At 53.7% G+C, this 18748-nt stretch overlaps 8 protein-coding genes across 8 annotated transcripts; 5 read left to right on the top strand and 3 right to left on the bottom strand.

Annotated features, from left to right (window-relative positions):
* Nucleotides 1-1544: 1544 nt before the first annotated feature.
* JCM15063_006385 (uncharacterized protein) lies at nucleotides 1545-2496 on the top strand (the record flags this gene model as incomplete). The annotated part of the gene is made up of 4 exons (XM_076681445.1): nucleotides 1545-1612; nucleotides 1695-2223; nucleotides 2299-2381; nucleotides 2445-2496. 4 exons carry the CDS (start codon nucleotides 1545-1547, stop codon nucleotides 2494-2496), a joined length of 732 nt encoding a protein of 243 aa, XP_076531444.1.
* A 507-nt stretch (nucleotides 2497-3003) lies between these two features.
* Nucleotides 3004-4378, bottom strand: MEU1 (S-methyl-5-thioadenosine phosphorylase; the record flags this gene model as incomplete). Its single annotated transcript, XM_076681444.1, has 5 exons — nucleotides 3004-3367; nucleotides 3436-3737; nucleotides 3819-4082; nucleotides 4171-4241; nucleotides 4339-4378. The coding sequence occupies 5 exons, from the start codon at nucleotides 4376-4378 to the stop codon at nucleotides 3004-3006; spliced, it is 1041 nt and encodes a 346-aa protein (XP_076531443.1).
* Nucleotides 4379-5227: 849 nt separating this feature from the next.
* Nucleotides 5228-6638, bottom strand: JCM15063_006383 (uncharacterized protein; the record flags this gene model as incomplete). The annotated part of the gene is made up of 2 exons (XM_076681443.1): nucleotides 5228-5918; nucleotides 5980-6638. 2 exons carry the CDS (start codon nucleotides 6636-6638, stop codon nucleotides 5228-5230), a joined length of 1350 nt encoding a protein of 449 aa, XP_076531442.1.
* A 187-nt stretch (nucleotides 6639-6825) lies between these two features.
* On the top strand, nucleotides 6826-11446 carry JCM15063_006382 (uncharacterized protein; the record flags this gene model as incomplete). Its single annotated transcript, XM_076681442.1, has 4 exons — nucleotides 6826-7657; nucleotides 7717-9823; nucleotides 9893-10640; nucleotides 10724-11446. 4 exons carry the CDS (start codon nucleotides 6826-6828, stop codon nucleotides 11444-11446), a joined length of 4410 nt encoding a protein of 1469 aa, XP_076531441.1.
* A 775-nt stretch (nucleotides 11447-12221) lies between these two features.
* On the top strand, nucleotides 12222-13205 carry JCM15063_006381 (uncharacterized protein; the record flags this gene model as incomplete). Its single annotated transcript, XM_076681441.1, has 5 exons — nucleotides 12222-12392; nucleotides 12494-12706; nucleotides 12799-12910; nucleotides 12985-13103; nucleotides 13170-13205. The coding sequence occupies 5 exons, from the start codon at nucleotides 12222-12224 to the stop codon at nucleotides 13203-13205; spliced, it is 651 nt and encodes a 216-aa protein (XP_076531440.1).
* Nucleotides 13206-13595: 390 nt separating this feature from the next.
* Nucleotides 13596-14737, bottom strand: JCM15063_006380 (ubiquitin carboxyl-terminal hydrolase; the record flags this gene model as incomplete). The annotated part of the gene is made up of 7 exons (XM_076681440.1): nucleotides 13596-13688; nucleotides 13762-13893; nucleotides 13965-14051; nucleotides 14123-14166; nucleotides 14229-14291; nucleotides 14360-14613; nucleotides 14706-14737. The coding sequence occupies 7 exons, from the start codon at nucleotides 14735-14737 to the stop codon at nucleotides 13596-13598; spliced, it is 705 nt and encodes a 234-aa protein (XP_076531439.1).
* Nucleotides 14738-14843: 106 nt separating this feature from the next.
* On the top strand, nucleotides 14844-17183 carry CCT2 (chaperonin-containing T-complex subunit CCT2; the record flags this gene model as incomplete). The annotated part of the gene is made up of 9 exons (XM_076681439.1): nucleotides 14844-14870; nucleotides 14980-15003; nucleotides 15211-15714; nucleotides 15791-16036; nucleotides 16106-16363; nucleotides 16441-16701; nucleotides 16779-16878; nucleotides 16945-17067; nucleotides 17146-17183. 9 exons carry the CDS (start codon nucleotides 14844-14846, stop codon nucleotides 17181-17183), a joined length of 1581 nt encoding a protein of 526 aa, XP_076531438.1.
* Nucleotides 17184-17615: 432 nt separating this feature from the next.
* Nucleotides 17616-18581, top strand: JCM15063_006378 (uncharacterized protein; the record flags this gene model as incomplete). The annotated part of the gene is made up of 3 exons (XM_076681438.1): nucleotides 17616-17787; nucleotides 17862-18049; nucleotides 18114-18581. The coding sequence occupies 3 exons, from the start codon at nucleotides 17616-17618 to the stop codon at nucleotides 18579-18581; spliced, it is 828 nt and encodes a 275-aa protein (XP_076531437.1).
* Nucleotides 18582-18748: the final 167 nt, after the last annotated feature.

Here is an 18748-nt window from a genome sequence, read left to right as displayed (position 1 = left end):
CCTGTGAGCACTCATCTTCCGCTTCCCGAGCGCGCTTGAAACTGTGCGCCGTGTGACTGCGGAGATACCGGCGTGAGCGGGATCTCCGGACGTTACAGCCGTTTGACACAAATGTCGACGACGAACGCAGGCACTCACTTCGTCAGCCAAAGCAAGCGATGAGGATTGTAGAGAAGAAAGAAAGGAAGAGGATCAGTGAGGGGCTACGAAATTCCCCAGGCGGCCAAGGAGAGACACAGAGGACAAAGGGAGGACAAAGGGAATCTTGTTCCTTTGTGCGAGTGGCTACACGCGGTAGCGATAGTACTCTGACGTATGTGCAGTTTCTCCGTAGGCGCGCTTGTTACAGTAGTCTGAGATGGGACTAGGAAAACGTCGAGAACGGCGTGAAAGCGTTTCCCGGCCGAGCGTTACAGAATCGCACCTCTCGCTTCCGACCGCCCAAAACGGAGGCAAATCGGTCCTCGACCGCTAAAAATACAAGCAAGAGAGCCTGATGCCCGACCTGGAATTGAGTGAAGCTGGCCTGCTTGTCGTGTCCCTTTCCTGAGAAGGCAAGGTGCAAGCAAAGCCATCGCCTCTCAATGCGTGGATGCTCGTATCGACGCATGTGTATCGATTCGCTAGAAGGGTGAACTTGTCGCCCTGCGGCCTCAGCTCCTCTTCAATTTTGCCGGCCATGTCTGCATTTGATTTGCTGTTTCTCCTGTCTCTACCCGCCCAGATGGCGTAAAAACTCGAAGTGCAGCTCTGGGTGGCTAAAGAGTGCGGTACGGGTGCTGCTTCATTTCGTAAAGTCAGCTCTCGACAACGTTCGTCTCTGGGAATCGGCCAATATTTAACCCAAGGGCATTTCGACTCAGGGAAGAACGTCTGGCCGGCTATCAGTGTTGAATAAGGGAAATGGGCGCATTGAGACACTCATAGGGGTCTCTTCTGAGGCGAGGTAGAATGCGACAGAGAAAGAAGGGGAGCAAAGAGAATGAAAATGAACCGACGGGCGGCGTCAGTGTTCCTTCACCTCTGCTCTGTAAAGCTGAGTTCCTTCAGTCGTCCTAGATCTCGGATATATCGGACACGTTTCCTTATTTCTCGATGGAGCTGACAGAATAGGACTCGGTCGAGGCGCAGAAAAAGTCTGGTGCCGCCACATTCGAGGTCTCAGCGCAACTCTGCCGTTTTCGGCTGTTGCCGGGGTATCGTCGATGCCAAATACTCGCGGGTCGAGGAGAATTATCAACTTGTCGACGACTCAACGCCTCGCCATACCGCAATTCAGGGAGAGAGAGACTTGGATAGGCAGGTCATCGGTTAAAGTCGCGGAGAAGGCTGCTCGGGTCAAGAAAAGTTAGGTAGGCAGACGACGCTCTCAAGCCCATGTGAGAACAGCAAGCAACCTTAAAGCGATAGGGGCTACGAGTGCCGAGAAGGACGGCGATCGAGGCGGTCGAGCGGCGAGAGCGAGGCGGTGCATGCCAAGCTTTCGATCAATCTCCCCACTCTTGCCTTCCTCCATCTCTTCCTCCGCCACACTCTCCGCAACCATGTCGTACAACGATCAGAAAGATTCGCGACCTCTTCCACAAGGCTGGATCGAGCAGTACGATTCCACGTGAGTGCAGCTCGCGACCAATAACGCTTTCGTCATCGTTTATCAAACAGACTTGCAACTGACTCTCGACCTCGAGATACAGACATCAGCGCACGTTCTGGGTCGATACCAACGCGAATCCGCCTCGATCGATCTGGGTTCATCCTCTCGATGACCCCGAGTACCAGCGATCGCAGAACAGTGGCTCTTACGCACCTCCTCCCGGTCCTCCTCCTTCGACAAACAGCTACAGCCAAGACGGAGCCGCTCATTCGTATTCGAACACCAACAACAATGGTTACCCCCAGGACGACAAGTCTTCGTCATCTTACGCTTCCCAACCTCCTCAATCTCCGTACCAACAACCCGGACAGCAACAGTCTCAACAGACGAGTAGTGGTGGCAAGAAAGGCATCTTCGGCAAACTGAAAGAAAAGTTGAACGCACCTCCAGGAGGTGGACGTCCTCAACAGCAAGGATATTACGGTCAGCAACCGCAATACGGATACGGCCAACCTCAACAAGGGTACATGCAACAAGGGTACGGAGGTCGGCCAATGATGGGTGGAGGAGGAATGATGGGCGGAGGAGGAATGATGGGTGGAGGAGGACGAGGAGGTGGAATGAACCCCGTCAGTCTCTCTCTCGATCGTCGCCTGTTAAACGTTGGCTCATCGGCTCGTTGCTGACGAGTATCCCTTCAACAGGCACTAATGCTTGGAGGAGGTCTTTTGGGAGGTGCGCTCATCGGTGGAGCTCTTGCAGATAGTCAGAACGACGCCTACCAGGAGTAAGTACTGTCGTGTCCTTTTCCCACAGGTTTCTTTGTGCTCATGGTCGCTGCCTCACACAGCGGCTACAATGATGGAATGGATGGAGACGACATGGGCGGAGGAGACTTTTAAGTTTAACATTTTAATCGTGACTCGCTAGCCTCGCGTAAGTTTGGCATCTGTAGTTACTATAAGTCTTTCAATACATCAATCCTCGATGGTCTAGTGGTTATGATTCGGCTCTTTCACAGCCGCGAGCGGGGTTCGATTCCCCGTCGGGGAAAAATTTAGTCGCTCCTGAGCGCATCTCTTTTTGCGTTGCCCTTGCTGCAAGACACCTAGTCTTTCTTTTGCTCGCTCGCTCGACTGTTTTGACTCGATCGAGCTTGCCTAGCTCAAGCCTCTTGAATGTTCATCGTCTCGAGGCAGCAAGAGCGTCAGCAGCTGGTGTCAATTCAATACTTGCTTTCTCGCCTGACTCGGACGCTGAGCATGGCACAACACGAAAGGACATGGCGAGAGCTATGCTGGGCATTGAAGATTGCGATCATAAAATTCTGACTATTGTAAAGCTAAGAACAGCCGACTCCCGAGACGGATAGTAGAAATAAAATACAAAAAGAGATTGTCCGTCTTCCCTCAAGCCTCGACTCCTCCAGTGTAATCGTCCGTGTCCTCGACGTTGACCTTCCTCGACGGCGATCCTCCTCGTTTTCCCGGTTCCTCGTACGGGAAGTATTCGGGTAGGATGAACTTGTACTTGTACAGTTCAGCCTTGGGCACTTGTTCGTGAGGGGTCATCAACGAGTATTTCATCGATCCAGCCGCCGAAGGGATCTTGCCCGAAGCGACCGCGTCGTGCACGTGGGTCAAGATCGATGCCGTGATGTGTTTCGAGAGCGAAGCGTTTGTCGAGAGCGTCTTCATCACTTCCTCGACCGTGACGGGTTCGGCATCGACCCTCCACGCGTCGTAATCGGTCGAAGTACACACGAGGGCGTAGCTATCAATGGGAAAGGAACGAATCAGCACCTATGAGATTTTTATGATCGACAGTGAAGGGAGACTGACTTGAGTTCGGCTTCCCTAGCGAGTTTCGATTCCGGGATCGAGCTCATGTTGATAATGTCTCCTCCCCACGCTCGGTACATGTTGGATTCGGCACGAGTCGAGAACTGAGGTCCTTCCATGACGACGAGGGTCTTCTTGTCGTGCAACCTCGGTTCGTCTTGAGGGTTGATGTGTCCAGGGAACGACTTGATTGCTTGCTCAATGTGAGGCAGGATGAACTTGGACAACGGAACCGAGAACGGTTCTCCGAACATGGCGTGTCCGACCAGAGTCTCATCGAAATAAGTCGAAGGTCGGATTCCCTGCACAAATTTTCGATTTTCTCTTGTAATCAGCATCTGCAAGACCTCGAATACGATTGAAACAAGCAGAGGATGATTTACCTTTGTTCGGTCAATGATTTGGTCAGGAACGACAATGTCTCCCGGTCGAACTTCCTCTCGCAGACTACCGACGGCACTGAACGCGACAATCGCTTGCACTCCAAGGAACTTGAGCGCGGCAATGTTGGCACGTGCAGGTACTTTCGAAGGCGGGATGTTGTGGTGCGGTCCATGGCGGGACAAGAAGGCGACTTTGACGGGAGATTTACCCTCTTCGTTAGGAAGAGTCGCGATCGTGATCGGCGAACTAGGAGATCCCCAAGGCTAGTAAAGACGATCGAAAGCACGAGATCAGCTGCTGTTTAAATCCCTGCGAAGGGACAAAACGAAGAAGAGGGAGAAATTGACGAACGGTAACGACGGAAATGGTGCGTTCGATCGTGAGGTTGTCGAGCTTGTAGAGTCCCGAACCTCCGATGACACCTGATGCAAGACGGACGCATCGCGAGAAGGCGAACACGAGGACGAAAGGGTGTGAGCATAAGAATCGCACGCTGCCGAGATGAGACCCGCGACTGACCGATGATCGGGGGGTCTTCCATGAGCTTAGTGTAAGGCATCTTCGATTATGTGAGGGGGAGTAGGGTTACGGTGGAGAAGAAGAAGAGGACCCAACCCCGAGAGGGCTTCCCGAAGAGTGTTCCGCATACATTCACATTTGACGTGCTTGTGACCTCGCGCACGGAACGCGTGGGCGCTCCCGAACCGAAACCCCGTGACTCTTTTACTGCGCGCCGCGCCACTTTTTTTGCCTAGTCGTGACCAAGCGAAGTTTCCCAGCTTCTGGATCAGCTGCCCCTCCAAAGCGGAGACGTTCGCTTTGCCGTCACTTTTGCATTCAATGCTTCGAAATGCCCTCGTGACTTGTTTTGCACTTGTCTGTTCAAACGATCTACTGTATGCGAGTCAACTAATGCGATGCACTGCCCCCTTTCCCCTCGATGCGTCCATTTGTCCTGAAACGAGATCAATGTTCCGTTTGCGCGGAACGTTCGTCGGTGCGGTGATGAGCACGTGCGTTTCCTGCAGGCCGTCTCATTCGCGGTACAAATTGCCCGCTCATGTCTCGTTGTGTCTCTTGATCGACCTGTTTGTGCGAGTCCTTCATGTTCCCCAAAGCAATGATGCGATTCTTACGATCATCGAGTTGTCCGCGCCCGAGATGTTGTTCCCCGGACCCCTCGATGTGTTTGTGTGATATGATCGAGCGGCAGGGGTCGTCTCTGATCCATGACCCGAGATATGATCTATTCGAGGAGAGAAGCAACAGAGTCAAGAGCTTCTGCCGAAGTGATGACATGTCTGCACGTTCAGGCAGCGAGGCTCCTAATTTAACAAGCTGGATCAGTTGGGGTAAAAGGAGGTATCTCAGAAAGAGAAGGAAACCTACCCTCTCGACGAAAGGATCCTCAGCGTTGGACGGGCACTTGGGCGTGTCTCGACTTTTCCTCTCGAAGTTCTTTCATCCGACTGTCTTGAATCCGTTTCAACAGTCCGACGATCTTTTGATCGACACTGTTGCCTTCCAATTTCGATCCTCTGCCCCCACCGCTGGTCGTCCCTCCTGCTGCAGTAGGATTCGTGGTTCCCGGCGTCGCTGAAGTAGGCGTCGATGAACCGACAAGGTTGTTGGGACTTTCCAAGATGGACCACAACTCGTACAACGCAATGATTTCCTGAATAATCTCCAGTAGGATCGTTTGGTCGATTTCGAGAGAAGCCAAAAACGTCAATGGATCGGTTTGACCTCCGATGCCAGGTTTCGTCGTCGTCGTAGTCGAAGTCGAAGTCGTTGAGGAAGAAGAAGGGGATGCGGGCGAGACGTTTGCAGTAGAATCTGCTGACCCTCGACGACGGGTACGAGTCGCGATACCAGCTGCTGATGGTACCGCATTCGCAGGTTGGGATGGCACGGATTGAGATGACAACGATTCAGATTCGAGCGAGTTTGATTCAGAAGAGACTGGGAGGGACTGGAATGCCGCGGTGAGGGATCTCGGTGGGTGCATCGACAGTGCGAGGTAGATCGCCGCGAGCGCGATCAGATGTGGAGGATGAATCAGGCACAGCGAGGACCGAAAGGTGTCGTTGATGATAAACCTGTGTCTCAAGAGAGTCAGTTGAGCCAAGGAAAGAGAGAGAGAGACAGGGATGTCCTCACCAGGCCATTTGGAAGGTCGGATCATCCATCTCCAACATGCGGCGTCGCTGCTCTTGACCACCTGCCTGTACGCCGCGGTCTCGACCACACAGTTGGAGGAGTGCGCGGTACGGGTGGTACACGATCAGGTGGAAATCGAGTTCCTCGATCAGGTAGAACTCCATCTCGGCCAACCGGTTGTTGTCCCACGTGAACGCGCTCGCAGTGATACCCATCTCGTGAAAGACGGCGCGCGCCTCACTGACGGCGCTCTTGACGTGTACGGGAGTTTCCTCGGCTTTCGCGGCGACGTACACGCACGCGGCAGCGACGAGGGTCGGTTCGGTTTCGCACAAGCTGTTGCGGAGGTAGAACCGGCGAAAGTACACGATCGCGGTCGACAAGACTTGTTGCCTCAGGTTCAACCGTTTGCACATCTTTTGCATCGCTTGACTTGGGCGGGAACCCGGGACGAACGGCAGCGAGGTCAGCTCGAGAGGCCCGGGGTGGGGGCAGATGAGCATGCTTCGAGATTGCGTACCGGAAGCAGACCAGATTTCGATAAAGGCGAGTTCTTGCTCGGTGGCATGCTTGTAGTCCTCGTGTCGAGCAGCGACGACGGCTGCGCGCGGATGCAGGTGGTGATTCGCGTGCGACGACAGATAGAAGTTGGCCGACATGCTTCTCTGCACTCCGAGCCCGACGCGGCCGCTTGCGTCTCTGTTCAGCCTCTCTAGATGAAATTAGATTGGGAGAGAAGAGTGAGAGGAGAGGAAAGATGGACGCGCTAGTTGATTCAACGGGTCATCACTTTTGGTCATCACGCTCATCACTCGCCGTCAGGGGGACATCACTGCTGTGCCCAGGATGGCCCACAACTGGTCTCCTCAGGATGGGTCACGCCCTGATCCGGCGCGACGCTACCCTCCTGCGGGACCGCCTGCGCCTGCACCGCCGTTGATGCGGTTCCAGCCCAACGCAGCCTATACCCAAGCTGCACCACGCCTGCCGTCTGGGTTCCAACCTGCTCTCTGGGACGAGCGCAGCCCTGAACGGGACCGACAACGGCGTGAGGGCCAGCCGTCAACTTATCCGAGTCGATGGGCCGACTCGCCCATCTCGCACCGAGACCTGCATCAGCCGAGGACCCATGCGCAGTACAATCCTCACGAGCACGCGGCGTACCCTCGTCCGTCTCTCGCCTCTGCATCCGTTTCCTCGCCCTCGAGTGCTGATCCCCTCTCCGCGACAGCCCGGCCGAGGTCTCCAACCGCACAACAGCCGCCTGCTCGATCCGCGTACGAACCTCAGTTCCCTGCCTACGAGTCACCACCGCCTCGGATTGCCTCGGATGCATCCGCCAGTGGTCCGCTGCGCCACGCTCCCGTCTCGTTCAGTCTCGTGCCTGAACCTCGCTCCCGCACCAACAACAACGAGTACAACCCAAGTCTGAGTGCTTTGCCTGTCCCGCTGCTGCCGTTCGCTTCGTCTGCGTCTCTTGCTGGGCCTCCTTCTCAGGCTCGTTCCGTTCTGCCTGCGAAACCTGCCGCCGCATCGGCTGCGGCTCGTGCTGGACCTGCACCTGAACCTGTCTCTCTGTCTGAGTCTGGCTCGAAATCTGTACCTGCAGCGTACGTGAGACCCATCCGTGCAGACTTGCCTAGTAGACCTCCTCAGTCGACGCAGAACAACCTCCCAAGTCAGTCCCGCCCTCGAAGCGTTTCACGATTTGCATGCATCTCATTATGCCTTGTCCAGCAGAGACGACAGGACCTCTCAAGCTTTCTCTTTCGTCCTCGATCGCGACTCGAGTGAACCTTCCCCCTCGTCCTCCAGCGGTCGACCCGCAGTCTCTCCCTCTCCCTCTTCCGATGCGGCCGTCCCATCACGATCACCCGCCTGGCTCCATGGTGTATGATCGACATACTCTGCCAACTAGACCTGTTCCTGCATCGACATCGAACCCAGTCTTGCCGCGACATACTGTCTGGCCCGCTGAAGATTCACCTCCCCGACCTCTCCCCGCTCCTGCTTCACCTCGCAACCCTTCTTCCAGCTCTCAACTTTTGTCGCGGTCGGTTCAGGATGACAAATCGGACTCCTCGGAGATTGACAGGAAAGAGAGTCCCGAGCTGTATCCTCCCTCACCTACATCACCTCCACCTCTGCGCCCACATGGTCCTTCATCGGTGACAGACACTCATGAGCGAGGACGGGAACTCTCGAAGGCCGCACCGACTCATCACGAGGTCACCGAGGAACCGTCTTCATCGACGACAACGGCTGCTACGACGAACCAGAACGAGACCAAGCAAGGTGATGGAGCATCTCTGAAAGAAGACAGTCCTGATCTATATCCCCCGAGCGAACCGGGTTCACCTGCGCCTCAAGTGACCGAAGAAGGAGTATCGACAAGTCGACCTCCCGAGGAAGAACACGAAACGGACTTGACCGAGCGTTTGACGACTGAATATTCTCAATCGACGACGGAAGCCGATATGGACATGCTAGGTACTTCGGACGTTGAGCAAGAAGAGGACGAGGACGAGGATGACAGCGGAGAAGACGAAGCTTTGGTCGCTTCGAGTCTCATTGTCGTCAAGAATCGTCCACCACCCTCTCTCCCCCCTACACAACCGACCGTCCCGACAGCTTCCACGTCTCGAGCACATACACCTCCTCGGCAAGAAGAGAAACAACCCTCCGTCCCTTCTTCGACTTTCTCGAGTCCTGCACTGCAACGATTAAGGGGGGAGGCGACTGCGCCCGAACTATCGTCGTTGCCAGACTATGTCGATTCGTCGTTTGAACAAGGAGACGTGTCTACCGCTAGCACAGTCATGATTGGACCGGAACGACCTCCCAACACGGATCCTGTTCCCGAATCATCGCACATCACTGCCTTGTCCAATCACGTCGATTCCGAAATGATCGAATCTGAAGAAGGGAGCTCAGATTCAGATGAGGAAGAACAAGAAGAAGAAGAGGAAGAAGAGAAACAATCGAAAATGAAAGGCAAATTCGATGCCTACATCTCGTCGTTACCCGATTACATCGATTCCTCAACCGACTCTTCCTCTGGTTCAGACGACGAAGACGACAATGCCAACCGAGACTCGAAATCGAAACGCAAAACTGCCATCTACCTCTCGTCACTGCCAGACTATGTCGATTCCTCGGACGACAACGACAACGACGAAAGTCGAGGAGACGAAACGAATCAGAGAATACCACGGCAAGAGAAGGTGGTGGTTGTGCACGAAGGGAGCGAATTCGAGTTTGACAGCACGAGCGATGCAGACGAGAACGGAAATCTCGGAACGAGATCAGACGACGACGACGATATCGAGATACAAGAGAGTGCAGAGGGGGATGCAGACGAGGAAGCGACACAGAGAGCGAAGAAGAGGAGGCGAGTGGGTACTCCTTTGAGCACTACTTCGAAAGCTCCATCGATCGAGCCAAAGAAGATATCGACCCCAATCAAAGAGTCTGTCGACTTGACGGACCAACCCGATACGCCCATCTCGATACATTCGGATACTGACGATTCGATCATCATCGTCGAGCCGGTTCAAGCACCTAGCACTCTTGACAAAGCCAAAGATCAATCTTTGGAAATATCATCTCTTCCACCTGTATCTCGGGTCGAACAACGAGACGTGGGATCGGACGACGACCTCGAAGAAGGAGAAGTTCCGATCCGACCCTTGGCCCTCGCACGCACGAGGCTCGGCGACCAAGATCCGCTCACATCCCAGGGTACTCTGTTTGCGCGGATCAAACCGACGCTTGGACCGAATGGAAAAGCGGTCTACAAAAGACGACCGCTTGCTGCTACGACCATGATCGGTACTCTTGCTGGGTGCGTCTCTACCTCTCCTCTTTTCTTCTCGAGAAATGAGCGACTCTGACTAGTAATTAGTTCGTGCAGCAGTGCTGAAATGGGAACCTCCGCAGTTCCGGGCGCTGCCGGAAAAGGGTCCTACGTTCGCAGGAACCCAACGACACTCGACGCGGCATTCGTCAAACCCTCGATCGGGACAACCACCGCCACGAAAGCGACATACGAACGACGTTCAGACCTTATCCTCGACTCTTCTACAGAACGAGCTAAACCACCGAAACCGAAAGGCGCTCTGCCACTCGACGAAGACGAGAAAGTCGAGAGACTCTCGTCGAAACTGCAATCACTCTTCACGGCAGAGTTTCCGAGAAATGTAGAAGTGCCGTACTCGAAAATCTTTGCGGCGCCAATCCATTCGGCAAACCCTTCGAAAGCGTCCGTGAAACAACCGGACGAGAAAGCCTCGTGGGGATACTGGCCATCTCCAGCTCCGCTCAAAGCGGGAAAAGCCGTGTTCCCCGCGCCTCAAATCGTCAACGATCCGGTACACGACGCGCGACCTCGAGTCGACATCTTTATCGACAATTCGAACGTCATCTATTCGTTCTTGAACTGGGCGCGTGAGAGGAACGATGCGAAAGTGATCCAGAAACTTTACAAGACGAACGCAGGCGACAAGGGCAAGAGTGTCAAAGTTTTGACTCTTGGCGGCAAGAAGATCAAAATGGATTACCGTGTATTGTTTGGATTGCTCGAGCGAGGAAGAAAAGTCGAACGCAGGATCCTCGTCGGCAGTTCGCCGTTGTGGCAGAGTCTCGAACCTGCAGTCAATTGGGTTCGTCGCATTCGACATGTCGTGCTGGAAACAGTGCTTCTTGACCCCTTAATGAATGCTGATTGTTCGCGGCCGTTTTGCAGGGTTACGAAGTCTCGCTCTTGCAACGAGTCCCTCGAACTTTTCCTGTCGACCCACAAGCCCAAAGCGCGAATTCGGGAAACGCGTCGTCCACCAAGCTGGGATCGAACTTGAGCAAGAAGCGAGACAAGAGTGGTAAACTCGTCTCGGTCCCAAAGGGAGGGAAAGAGGTCAAGCATTACAAAGAACAGGCCGTCGACGAGCTCGTTCATCTCAAAATCCTCGAATCGATTCTTGATTACACCCCTTCGCCCCTACCCCTTCCCCCACCCGCATTGCAGCCTCCCATGGCAGAAGTCGGAACAGCCGCACCCGTGACCGAGACCGGCACGGCGGTCGAACAGCAGAAGCCTGCATCAAAAGATTCGGCGTCAAAGGACAAGACAGTACTCGAGCTCAACCAGGAAGAAAACGCTCCCAGTCCCAAAGTTCCCTCGACGACGACAGCTGCAGAACCGATCTTGCCGGTGCTTCGTGCTCGATCGACTTTGGTGATCGCGACTGGAGACGCCAACTCGTCCGAGTACAACCCAGGCGGGTTCCTCGGATGTGTCACTCGAGCTTTGGACCGTGGATGGGACGTCGAGATTGCATCGTTTTCGACTCATGGGATGAGTCCACACTGGAACCCAGAGAAGCACGATCGAGTGACAGCTGATGGCAGGATGAGGGGAGAATTGAGAATTGTCAATCTTGAATCGTTTGCGGAAGAGTTACTGCTCTAAGGAGAAGACGAAACGGGGATGGTTCTTGGTATCACGGCCAGATTTTTTTGGAGGACCGGGGATAATTGGTTCGTATTGTATGTTGTTGTACTTTCCGCTCTTGCATAATCGTATCCATTCAATTTTTGCACCGCAAGTCCCGGAAGCGTAATCTAGATTATGAGTATTATGAAATTTGAATAGTAATCTCGAAATCTTTATGATCCAACGATTGTCGCTCGGCGTCATCATCGATCATTCGTTCACTCAACACAAACCCTCGCTCGATTCAGCCAGGCACTCGGTTTGCAACGCGTCTTGACTATCCATCGCTACTCGACGACTGCTCGATCGTCTCTCAAGTTAAGCCAATCGACGCAGTGGAGCTGCGAAACTCGACCTTTTTAGATCTCACACCTTGTCTACTTCTCGGCGATCCTCTCAAAACACGTCGTATCCCGAGGTACGACTGCTGAGAACGTAAGATCTAATTTCGAGCGTGCACTGCCGACATTCAAGGGAAACGATCAAGAGCAGAAACGAACGGCAAGTGGGGGAACGCGTCGGCAGGCTGAGACGGTACAACTCGGTGGGAGCCGCCAGCTAGACTATTCGAAATCGATCAGCTCAGGCTGCAAGAGTTCTAGCGAAAGTCCCATGTCGGCGATTCGGGCGCAAGGGGTTCTCTCCCCAAATCGGCTCGAAGTCGATTACTGCACCTTCGTTCGCTTAGAACCGGGAAATCAGACTGACCCATTCGACCTTTTGTTTCTCACAGCTCAAAGCCAAAAGAACAATGAACCGCTTATTTGGATCGTCGAGTTCGAAACCGAAACCTTCATTGACCGACGCGATCGCTTCGACCGATACTCGAATCGATTCAATCGAGGTCAAGATTCGTAAACTCGATGCTGAATTGACCAAGTATCGAGACCAGATGCGCAAGATGCGAGATGGACCGGGCAAGGTAAGAGAAAGATATTTCTTCAACCTCAATTCGTGATTGCTTTAAAACGGGAATGGATTAACTGATCACAAGCGACTCTCTCCCCTTCTGCGGATATACAGTCTGCAGTACAGCAGAGGGCATTGAGAGTATTGAAGCAGAAAAAGTTGTACGAAGGTCAGATCGGACAACTGCAGCAACAAACTTTCAACATGGAGCAAGCGGCGATCACGACGGAGAACTTGCGCAACACGATGGCAACGGTCGACGCGATGAAGACTGCGAACAAGGAACTCAAGAAACAGTACGGCAAGCTCGATGTCGACAAGATCGAGGTCAGTCGTGTTCCAGTCTTTCGTTCTCGAGAGACAAGCGCTTTTCTCTTGCGGTGCTGACATCAAGTTCGTGACGCTGTTCCGGGCTTCAGCAAATGCATTACGATATGGAAGACTTGATCGAGCAAGCGAACGAGGTTCAAGAATCCATGTCGAGGACATACGGTGTACCTGACGAAGTAGACGAAGCAGATCTTGAAGCTGGTGAGGTTCTCAACAAGCCTCGTACCCAATTCAAGGAGGTTGTCCACTCACCGGAAACATCCTGGCTGAAACAGAACTGGATGCGCTAGGGGACGACTTTGCGGAAGAGGAGCAAGGGATCCCTTCGTACCTTCGAGAAGACGCTTCGACGGAACTACCAGATTTCGTCGACGAACCACCCGTGACAGAACAGGTACGGAAAAGTGTCTGCCTCTGACTCGAACTGGTATACTAAACTAGAACGTTCGAACGTGTACAGGCTCCGAAAGAAAGATTGGGTGAAGGTGTCATTTGATGTGCAGCGAGAGATGGGCCTGAGCGTGTGCATGAAGCGAATTTTTGATTGCGAATGCGATACCAAGTCGGTCCGAACACGCAAAACGAGCCGATCTCGCATGATCGACTCGGGTGCCAATACTTGTCTGGTCGGAACGGGAGGCTGCCGAGTTAGCGAGAGGATCATGAACATTTGCCCCAGTGGATACGAGAGTGCAGCTGGCATTTGTTCCAACTTGGTCAAGCGGTCAAGGATTCTTGCGTGCGTTGAAGAACGAAAAGGGCTTTGCAATACATGAATGACAAAGAAGCAATCAACGAAGCGAAAAGAGAGGGCAGGATATAGCAGGGTAGGGATACATGTGTTGAAAGGACGACGACAGATGACGATTGAGAACCAAAATTTGCTCTAGTCGTCCTCCGAAGCGGGACCGAGCGTGACCAAGTTGAACTGATGACTCTTGGTCAATTCTATGATGTTTTTCACGACTTCGGCCGTATCCTGTCGACCCAGCTTTATCGGATCAGTTACGAATCGAAAAGAAAAAAAAAGCATGAAGTTTGAAAAGACTCGCCTCGAGGAGAGATTGTTTGATCGGACCGTGGTTGATAGGACTGTTTCGCCTGCCGTCGAGTTCGATCAAGTGCTGTTTGTGCTCGATGAACGTCACAAAGTGCAAATCGACTTCGTCCTCGAGGTTCGGGGTCTACCGCAGGAACCGGAGTGTACGGTCAGTCGAGATCCAGGCGTACTAAAGAGAAGAGTAGGCAAGCATACAGCGGTTTGACCCGATTGGGCAGTCTCTTCATGCACGGAAGCAAGTTCGTCCGACGTCGAGAGCAATTCAGCTCGCTCGAGAGGGGACTGAAGATGACACCAATCCATTCCGAGATGAGCATATCACATCCATCATTGGGAGAGAGAGAGAGACCTACCTTGTCTCGAGCTCGTTCAAACAATTCAGTCAAGGGACCTTTACCTGTAGAGAGGGGGAGGGTCAATGCGTGACAGGTATTTGTGCAAGCATGAACCGCGTCTTACTGAGAGGGACATCCGTGTTGGCAAGAGTATGCAGCAAAGCGAACGTTCCACACGCGTTACCAACTGAAGACCCACGATGTAATTGTCAGGCTGGCGTCGAACGGTATCGCAGAGAAATCTAGCAGAGTTACTCGTCTGTTTGAAATAGATGATGTCTTCGACCCCGTCGACTCCATCCTCGAGCACTTTTTCGTCTTGCTTGATCCTCATGTGTTCGTACTCTGGAGTGATTGGGAACAGCATGAGGACGGCTTTGACGGGCTGCTTGACCCATCCGAGGCAGTCGGCATCGAGGCCGTACACATCTTGGAACGAGTACCCGCCCGTAGCTGGATCCGTGTTGAGTCCGAGCGACTGCGACCATGCGTTGAACGATTGAGGGTTCCTGTGCAGCGACACCAGCGAGAGAGACGGCAAGCGCTTGCGTCAGTATTCGAGATGAGCGAGCGAGGAACCTTGACAACAAGGTGAGCTCACGATTCAAGGGGGAGCCAGCGTTGTTCTGCCATTGCACTAGAACGAATCGAGAAGTCGAGACGAGGCAAGGAACCCGGGTTTAGAAAGTTGGACGACGACGACGACCGCTCCTCGCCTCACCCTCCATCGCGTGCAGTCATGTCTGTCAACATCTTTGGCCACGAGGTACGTCCCGCTGTCGGCCACCAACTCAGTCTGACCGGCCAGATTGTAACTGACGCCTCGCTGTTCCTTCGCTCGTCCCGGCATGCTCGTGACCGGCTCTGCATGACAGGCTACCCAAGAACGCGCCGAGAATGCAAGTCGTCAAGTCTATACTACTAATCTCTCTCAATTCACCCAATCCCGACGAACTCGTGTCGAGGACATTTCATCTTTCGAGATCGCGCACCTCGCGTCGTGCTGGGGCTCTACCTACACTAGGCTGGGGACAAAGGGCGAGCAATCCCTCCTGTCAGCTGAAGTGTGTGCTGACTATCCCCCGCTCGCGTTTAAACCCATGTAGGCTCGGTTGTCTTCGTTCGTCGGTGCGCTCGCGTTGGGCGACCTCGTCAAGTCGACCCTCGGTCCCAAGGGCATGAACAAGATCTTGCACTCGACCTCGACCGGAGAGATCACCGTCACGAACGACGGTGCGACGATCCTCAAATCGATCGCACTCGACAACCCGGCCGCCAAGATCCTCGTCAACATTTCCAAAGTTCAAGACGACGAGGTCGGAGACGGTACGACTTCGGTCACCGTGCTCGCGTCCGAGATCTTGCGCGAAGCCGAGAAACTCGTCACGATTCAACGCGTGCACCCTCAAACCGTGATTGAAGGATTCCGGATCGCTTCGAAAGCGGCACTTGGAGCGCTCGAAGCTGCCGCGCAGGACAATGGCAAAGATGCCGAACGGTTCCGCGAAGACTTGCTCGCGATCGCACGCACGACCCTCAGTTCAAAAGTTCTCGCTGCCGACAAGGACTACTTTGCCGAACTCGCCGTGTCCGCAGTCTTGCGACTCAAGGTTTGCGAATCCCTCTCTTTCTCCTGGTCTTTGCCGTATCATCTAGTTGATCGTGATCGAAAATAACGTCTTGTAGGGATCGACGGATCTCGACCACATTCAAATCATCAAGAAACAAGGAGGCAAACTGACCGATTCATACCTCGACGAAGGGTTCATCCTCGACAAAAAGATTGGCACCAACTGCCCGAAAAAGTTTACCCAGGGTGCCAAGATCTTGATCGCCAACACCCCGATGGACACGGACAAGATCAAGATCTTTGGTGCGAGGGTCAAGGTCGACAGTACTGGCAAACTTGCAGAGTTGGAACGTGCTGAACGGGTACGCAATTCTTCGCTTCTCCTTCATCCGTTAGATCGACCAACTCATCGCTGTTCACAAAAACCACAGGAAAAGATGAAGGCCAAGGTTGCCAAGATCAAAGCTTCGGGAGTGACGTGTTTCGTGAACCGACAACTAATCTACAACTACCCGGAATCGTTGTTTGCCGAAGCCGGGATCATGTCGATCGAGCACGCCGATTTCGAAGGAGTCGAACGCCTCGCGTTGGTCACGGGAGGCGAGATTGCGAGTACGTTCGAGGACCCGAAAGCGGTCAAACTCGGTTCGTGTCAACAGATTGAGGAGATCATGATTGGAGAGGACAAGGTCAGTTTCTTCCCAAACATCTCTTTTTCTTGGATCGAGAGAGAGAGAGCTGACTCGAGGGGGGTTTGTTTCAATAGTTGATCAAGTTCTCGGGAGTGGCAGCGGGAGAGGCATGCACGGTGGTTCTGCGAGGTGCGACGGGACAGATGATCGAGGAAGCCGACAGGTCGTTGCACGACGCGTTGTCGGTCCTGAGTCAGACGGTCAAGGAGACCCGAGTCACGCTCGGAGGTGGATGCGCCGAGATGATCATGGCGGTTGCGGTCGACGAAGAGACCAAGAGGACCGAAGGCAAGAAGGCGTTGGCCGTGGAAGCGTTTGCGAAAGCTTTGCGACAGGTAAAAGAAGATCTTCCGTCCGAAAACGACCCGATGACAGTTTCTGACGGAATGGCTTGTCGAAATGATTGATATAGATCCCGACGATCTTGGCCGACAATGCAGGTTACGACTCGTCGGATCTCGTTGCGAAACTGCGTGCGGCGCACTACGAAGGTCGAAGCGATGCCGGTCTCGGTACGCTCTCCTCTGTTCCGGCTCTCTCCGCCCGAGTCCTGACCCTGACACATTCTGGTACTGCAGATATGGAAAAGGGAGTGATTGGAAGCATGAAGGAATGCGGAGTGACCGAGTCGTACAAGTTGAAGCGACAAGTCATCCTGTCGGCTTCCGAAGCGGCAGAAATGATCCTGCGAGTTGATGACAGTCAGTCTCTCTTGCCATCTCTCTCTTTGCGATTTGAATCTCAGAGCTGATGTGTCGATGACATGCGTTGCAAAACAGTCCTGAGGAGTGCGCCGAGGAGACGTGAAGGCCACTAAATCCCCCTCTCCAAAAAAAGAAAGAGTTGTTGTGCAAGGTCCGCAAGTCGAAAATAGATACCCCATCCCCCTATCCGCTGCAATCTCCTCTGTGCACCTTCTAGGTGATACGGACTGTTCGCAATTGACACACACCGTCGAAACCCCATGCCTTGTTCCTCGAGGAGCTTGATCAGGCAAAGATTGCGGTCCTGTCTTTTTTTCTGCTTTGGCTTTTTGAGCGATGTGTGTCTCTCGGACGATCCCTGTATGTTGCCGCAGTTTCGAGATTCGCGCGTGTTGAGAGACACTGAATTGATTACGATCAAACACTCAACTCGCAAGGCATCCCCGCCGACTCAACGCGTTCCCGACACTCTACGCCACGCGATCATACACATCTTCAGACAGGCTCGACTGATACGTGCTGCAACCCTCGCTGTTTGGATACCAATGGCATCAACCAAGAAGTCGCTGCGCGCCAACTCTTCCTCGTCGCTCTCATCGTCATCGGCACCTCCCGTCCTGCCTCGCGACGCACGGTTAATCTCGTTGTTACTCGCTGCGAATGGAGCTGAAGATGCCGAGGAAGGAGTCGTACGCATGCTCGTCGAATTCGCTCATCGTTCGTTTCTCTCCATCCTCTCTCTCCCCCGCGGCTTTGGGATGAGGTCTGACTCGCAAGGATTGATACGACAGGATACACGAGTGACATTTTGACGGATTCTCTCATGTACGCTGAACACGCCCGTTCAGCCAACAATGGTCAGGCTGCGACCGGAGGTGCGAACCCTTCCGCAGCGGCAGGAGGAGCACTCGTACCATCGATCGACGACGTGAGACTCGCAGTACAAGCTCGCACTGAATCCGCATCCGTTCCGAAAGAAGTATGTCCAATCCTGCTCTCTCTCCCTCACAGCTACGAGTGCTGACAGACACCTTGAAAAACAGTTCTTGCTACAGTTGGCGACTCAAGTGAATTCTGTACCATTACCTGCCGTTCCAGAAGTCTACGGAATCCGATTACCTCCTGTCGCGCAACGGTTGACTGCGCCCAACTTTTCAATTGTGCCTCGTACCGAACCTCTTCCTGCGACGGCTCCAGCAAACCTCGCATCGGGTTCAGGTTCAGCGGCAGGGGCAACAACGACGACGACAACTCGACCCGATGACAGTTTCAACTTTGATCCGGCACTCGTGGGGACGACGGAAGGGAGTGAAGCGGGAGGAGGAGGTCTGTTTGGAGACGATGACGACGACGACGATGATGATGACGATGCTGATGACGACGAGGAGATGGAGGATGTTACAGCTGGGTTTGGGGGCAGTGGTTCCATGTCGGGTTCGGTCGCGCCGACTATCAACGGCAACAACGGCATGAAACGGAAAGCGGGAGACAGTGACGAAGAGTACGATTGAGCTAGACGTTTTCTTTGCAAGTCTCGGCACGTACAGGGCGTTATGAAAGGGGGAAAAACGCTGTAGAACAGCGCTTGTTGTAACGATTGATGTCAGCCTGTTATGTAACGCTCACAGACGATGTCTCCAGCCTCGCGAGCCCGGTGGAACGGAGTGAGAGCGAGGCT

Source organism: Sporobolomyces koalae (genome assembly GCF_050403365.1).
Source record: "Sporobolomyces koalae JCM15063 DNA, S_koalae_JCM15063T_v1_ctg70, whole genome shotgun sequence".
Classification (NCBI taxonomy): domain Eukaryota; kingdom Fungi; phylum Basidiomycota; class Microbotryomycetes; order Sporidiobolales; family Sporidiobolaceae; genus Sporobolomyces; species Sporobolomyces koalae.
The sequence above is the reverse complement of the archived record's forward strand: the minus strand, read 5'-3'. Positions and strand labels throughout refer to the sequence as shown.